This window comes from Sinocyclocheilus rhinocerous, unplaced genomic scaffold, assembly GCF_001515625.1.
Source record: "Sinocyclocheilus rhinocerous isolate Xijiao unplaced genomic scaffold, SAMN03320098_v1.1 scaffold711, whole genome shotgun sequence".
NCBI lineage: Eukaryota > Metazoa > Chordata > Actinopteri > Cypriniformes > Cyprinidae > Sinocyclocheilus > Sinocyclocheilus rhinocerous.
The window spans coordinates 2,083,654-2,089,679 of NW_015641018.1; the positions used below are offsets into that span (position 1 = coordinate 2,083,654).

The window sequence follows — 6,026 nt, forward strand, 5'->3', positions numbered from 1 at the left end:
TATGTATTATAACAAATACCTGCAGAGGGCGCCAACGGCCTGGTGACGTTTCACTTTAGTTTACAGCGTGATTAAACGATGTTTAAATCCATTTAATTTTAATATTTGGCCACATGCAGAAACTTTTATTTCGAAATCGTGATGTACAATACATGGCATATTTAGAAATAGGTTGATGTATTCTCCTGTGTTGGCAAAGTTTTATAAATGATTTAGGTTACAAATCTAGTGAGATAATGCACAGTTTTTCCAGATGAACATTAATTCAAATTCACGGCATATGCAGAGGAAGAGTTTAGCCCCGTTCACACATACAGTACTGGTAAATTACCGGTAAGTTACCATTAATAGATCATGTGTTTTTTTTTTCAAAAATCCCGGTAAATTTGTTCTGGCAATCATATCGTTTTATGGAATTGACATGATTACTCTGAGCCGTTTACAAAGCTCCACTGTTTTTAATGAGTTATTCTATGTAAATATGCGCTATATGGACATTTTTGACCATTGCGCCTCGCAGCTTTTTGTCGTGCTTCTCCGTTCATCAGGGCTGCAACTCTGCAATTGGATACTATTATGCGCGTCTTGTGTTTATAAGAGCAAAACATTCTGATTGGCTAGTAATGTTAGTTTGGTTGAGAGTGAAAGCTGTGCTCCTCATACCATTGGTAGGCGAAGTCATGGACTCAAAAGTGATGTCAATCAACATTTTATTTTTTTTTTTAAATGTAGGACTATTTTTTTTCGCAGCCAAATGCTGCATGCCGGAGATTATTTGCTGCAACTACATCTGTGAGCAAACCATGCGAGTTGACGTTGTCTTGATTTGTGCTGTGCGAGAACAATAATTGACGAAACGTATTACACTTCTCTTACAAGCAGTGAAGAATCTGATGCAACAACTACAACATACTGATTAATGGACAACATTAAAACTACAGGAAGCATATTTGGCTTTCTCACCTGAAGCGCTGCGCCTGGTGATGAACAGGTCCTCCAAACCGACGGGATTGAGTGGGGTACAGCTGAGAGATCAGCTGGGAATTCTTGGTCTGGTTTGGACTGGCAGCAAACTTCACTGTGATTGGTTCAGAGGCACCAGCTGGTTTGGATCCATTAAGATCCTTGATGGCTTCCTCCGCTTCAGACCTCTTATCGAAACGGATGAATGCAACTCCACGAGACAGACCTAACAGGTAAGAAAGCCCCCCAAAAATGAGTTGAGACCCAGAATGCATTCAAGATGGAAAATTGCAGTGTGCAGGACAGAATTATTACCCGAGGCCTGATCGACCAGTATGCGGGAGTTTATGATATGCCCGTACTGGGTAAACATGTCCTCTACATCCTTCTGTGCCATGGTCTTGGGTAAACCACTGATGTACAGGTTGGCATCTTTGATGCTGTCAGAGCTCGGCCTGGCATATGACACCTAATTTAATGGAAAAAAATTGCATTAAAAAACACTTCATTAAGACCTTATTAAACAAAAATATTAAGCCATCATGTTTGCCCCCATTACTGATGAAACAATATAGTTCCATTGTGTAGCCAAAGCATAACCTCACATCTGAGTTTCACATATGAAATAAAATTAAAAACAACCCCAACAAAAATAAAACCCAAACAAAAACACTACAATGATAGTGTACTTCATATAGGTATAAAACCGTTTTTATAGTCTATATCTACAACAAAAACGGTCAACTTTCAATTTGAATTAAAACTATAAATGCTCAAAAGTAAAACAAAAACAAACAAAAAAAAAACAAGAAAGAAAATAAAAAAAAATGTCTGGGACTTCAGCGCAGGGCTTCTGTTCGGCACAATTTCATACTTAAGCAAATGACTAACATTTACCACTCCGTTTTTACACCACAACCATGCAGGAGAAATGAAAATAGCATATTTTGATCTTAAAAGGAACTCCAAAATAAAAATGTCACTGACTTCAGTATAATTCTGTACCGAAATTAAACCATGCTTAGTCAAAGACAGCCAATCATACAGATTATAAGAGCAAAAATCTTGAGACATCAAATGTCACGAAAAAGAAAATCATACAAAAGGGAAAAAAAAAAAAAAAAATGGAACAATTGTTGAAACTCATGAAGTTGTTCATTCCTTACAGAAAGCAGGCAGGACTGGAACGCTGTCCTAACTGCTTTGAGTCTCGTTTACCAATATGGCATCTATAATTTAACACATGGATACAAAAACACCTCTTTGCACGTTACCTTGATAGTTTTAGACTGTAGTCTCAGGCCATTGAGTGTATTGATTGCCCTTTCTGCATCATTAGGGTTAACATAGTTAACAAATCCGTACCCTAAACTGTGGCCTAGAGAAAACAAAAGGGAAAACAAACAAAATAAAAATAACAAACGTTCGTCCACATCCTGCAGACTATTCTCTCTGCACAAAAGAAACAAATGCAAGCTGTTCTTGTGAATGGCAATTGTAAAACAAAATAGTTACATGTTCTTCAAAAACAAAGTTTGACATCAGGCAAGAAAACGGTTAAGATACAGAAATCTAATCCAAACATCAAAAACTATCTTCATAAAATAGTTTCTAGGAAAAAAAACAAATACCTTCCTTCACCTCCTTAAAAATAAAAACAAAAACATTAGTAGGCATTTATAAAAGTTTAAGTAAATAAAATACAATGTACATTCAACATTATAACTATACATCATATGTGACCCTGGAGCACAAAACCAGTCTTAAGTCGCTGGGGGATATTTGTAGCAATAGTCAAAAAAACATTGCAAGGGTCAAAATTATAGATTTTTCTTTTATGCCAAAAATCATTAGGATATTAAATAAAGATCATGTTCCATGAAGATATTTTGTAAATTTCCTACTGTAAATATATTAAAACTTAATTTTTGATTAGTAATATGCCTTGCTAAGAACTTCATTTGGACAACTTTAAAGGCGATTTTCTCAATATTTAGATTTTTTTGCACCCTCAGATTTCACATTTTCAAATATTTGTATCTCGGCCAAATATTGTCCTATTCTAACAAACCATACATCAACGGAAAGCTTACTTTTTCAGCTTTCAGATGTATAAATCTCAATTTCGAAAAAAAGAAAGAAAAAAAAGACCCTTATGACTGGTTTTGTGGTCCAGGGTCACATATTTCTAAGTACAATAAATTCCATAGACAGTGGGATGCTTTGGGCAAGAAAAAAGAACAAAAAACTAAAAAAAGACTATCAAACAAAGCTAATGGCATAGATGCATGAAGATGGCACCAGACTGACATCAATAGGCCTCTCTCCAGGTACTCCACAATACAACTGGAAATTGATAATTGTCCTCAAAAACATAGGAAACAATAGGAAAACAAAAACACAACAACCCAAAGAATAAAGCACATTTGCTTATACACTTTGCACAGAACAAGACAAGGATGCCCACACCATTAGAAAGAAAGAAAAAAAATAAATATATTTTTTTCTTCAAAATGTCAAATGAGTTTTTGCAATCCCCCCCACCAAGAAAACATTTACAGAAAAACAAACGTGCTTGACTTCAAAGTCAAATCAAAACTTGGCACATTGTGGGAGGACTCCAAGTCTAATCAAAAGTTCAATGATATTGAATCGGACCAGTACCATCTTTACACCTTTTCAAGTAGAGGGGGGGGGAAAAAAAGATAAACCAAATGAAAATTTGTGAGCAAAATGTTTATTGGAGCATAAAACATACCACAGTGGACAGTGAAATGCTGCCACAAATCTGACCCAAGCTTCAATAAACTGGTCAAAAGAAACCAAAGGTTTGAAAAAACAAAACAGTACTTTAAAATACTGAAAAATAAGTGCATTCCCTGCAAAACTTGTAACTTAAAAAAAAAAGAAAAAAATCTGAAAAAATCTTATTTGAAACACAGACAAGAAGTTATGAAAACAAACAGCCTCTTTCTTCATGTATCACAAACACCGAAGAGAAAGACACTGGCTCACTGTGTTGAGACGTACCTGCCATCTTGTCTCTTATGAGTTTGGCCGACTCCACCTCGCCAATGCTGCTGAAGAGACTCCGAAGCTCCTCCTGACTCATGTTCTGGGGCAGGTAGTTGATGATCAGGTTGGTTTTCGCATCACTCGGCTCATCGCCCATTTGGTCCTCGTAACCGTTCGGCATGTCGTATACTTCCTGCTAGAGAAAAGATTATGCATTGTGACCAAACCAAGAAGACTTACACAGGCAGACTAAAACCTAAAAAAAAAAATGCAAGTAGCATGACCAACAACATCCGACATTAGTCTACACACAAAAATAATGGCCAATTTTACCTTTACTGAGCTGCCACTCTTGTGTGAGTCTCTGTCATTACCCTGGTTCTGAACCTCACAAACCTGCAGCAACAAATCAGTTGCAACATGATATAAATATATACCTAATAACACCATGCAATATATAGCTATTTGTACTTTTGTTTAGGTGCTAACTGTAATTCCTGGCCTTTATACTTGTACTATGCAAAAAATATAGCAACGATTGTTGTAACTAATAATCAAATAATGAAATGTGATTTTTTTTTTTTTTACAGAAACCAAAATGTAAATTTTCGTTTGGCTGTAAACCAATAAAGCTGTGTTAGTTAAATTTGGCCAATTAAACTTCCTCACTAACAAGCCACCTTTTGATATTTTAGCTGAACGTGTTTTTCTACTTTTTAGTTTTGGTCATGGTGAAGTGCATCTACACAGCTAACGTTTGGCTGTACATTATTCACTTTATGTGGTAAAATACATGCTAAAACTGTCCAAATACACCAGAGAAGCACTAATAAAATACCAGTTTCAGTCAATAACTTCAGCCCTCCAAATCTATTTCGGCCATAACCAAGTTTTTTTTGTTTGTTTTTTTGCAGTTGCAGACGATTATTTTCTCTTACTAAAATGCCTGTGCATAACCACTTGAAACTCGTCTCTGAAATTCTTCCCAATTGTCAATAAAATAAGTGCATAAACAAAAACAACGGTAGCTCAATAGGCAACATATATACCTTAACATATTGAATTGTTATAAAGTAACTCACCATTTCACTGTAGAAATTAATGTAAAAGTAGATTGTAAATACTTACTTTTAAATACCTTATGTGTCCTCTTCTGACGGCCATGTAGACACCTTACAGCTTCAAAATCTTAGTCTGAAAAAGAAAAGAAGAAATTGTAAACAGCCTTGCAGTAGATACACATTTTCTATTAGAGAGCAAGACAAAACCCTGCATCGTTACGAACCGTAACATCCATCGGTTTAGACCATTTCATTTTTTAACATTGTTTGCACTAGTGTAGGGACAAAAATCACTGAAGTCTACCACTTACAATGGAATAAACGTCTAGTCGTCGACTTATTTCCTCTACAACCAAAAACACACGCAAAACAATTAAGAGTAGCTAAATGTATGCTAGGCTAACCAAACTAAGCTAGGCTGCACGAATAGCGCGAACAGTTACAAATAAATAAATATTAACAACATCGCAATAGTACCATTACACACACATAGAGTGGTTACATTACCTAAACTCATTTTGCAAATTATAATGATACTTTCAAAGCTCTAGGCCGCTCTTTTGAGGCCTGTTCGCCAGTATCGAAGCTACCGGCGCGTGCTCGTGAACGTTTGAGAGCGTGCAGTCCGCACATTTAAAAAAAATCACATATTATAAAAAGAATGACATAATTTTCAAGCACAAATAATATATATTTATACCTCCGTTTCCTTTGTCCTCGACCGTCGTTGTAGTAGAGCGAGTCACAAATCGTGAAGAGAACAAAGCGGAGATCTCGAGATCTGCTCTACCTACTTCGCACGCGCGATCTCAACCCAAGAAGGGGGTGAGCTCGGGTGTCTCGCGCCAAAGCAGAAGTGAAGCCACGCCTCCTCCCGTTTGGCGGAAGAGATGCTGCGGAATCACAACCATGATCTTTTTGAAGCACTGCCATGTTTATATATATATATATATATATATATATATATATATATATATACACACACAC

General features: G+C 36.2%; 1 protein-coding gene across 4 annotated transcripts in view; it reads right to left on the reverse strand.

Moving 5' to 3' along the window:
- The window catches only part of LOC107753806 (ELAV-like protein 1), a 7,351-nt gene extending 1,445 nt beyond the window's left edge, over nucleotides 1-5,906 (reverse strand). The window contains exons 1-7 of one of the 4 annotated variants that reach the window (XM_016570051.1): nucleotides 5,740-5,906; nucleotides 5,107-5,172; nucleotides 4,312-4,374; nucleotides 3,994-4,171; nucleotides 2,238-2,341; nucleotides 1,279-1,432; nucleotides 964-1,189 (exon numbers count right to left, since the gene is read on the reverse strand). In XM_016570051.1, coding sequence (XP_016425537.1) covers nucleotides 964-1,189; nucleotides 1,279-1,432; nucleotides 2,238-2,341; nucleotides 3,994-4,171; nucleotides 4,312-4,374; nucleotides 5,107-5,142 — 761 coding nt within the window. In that variant the 5' untranslated portion in view covers nucleotides 5,143-5,172; nucleotides 5,740-5,906. Of the gene's footprint in view, nucleotides 1-963; nucleotides 1,190-1,278; nucleotides 1,433-2,237; nucleotides 2,342-3,993; nucleotides 4,175-4,311; nucleotides 4,375-5,106; nucleotides 5,173-5,739 lie in introns of all 4 variants that reach the window. The other 3 variants (XM_016570050.1, XM_016570053.1, XM_016570052.1) reach the window with 3 other exon arrangements.
- Nucleotides 5,907-6,026: the final 120 nt, after the last annotated feature.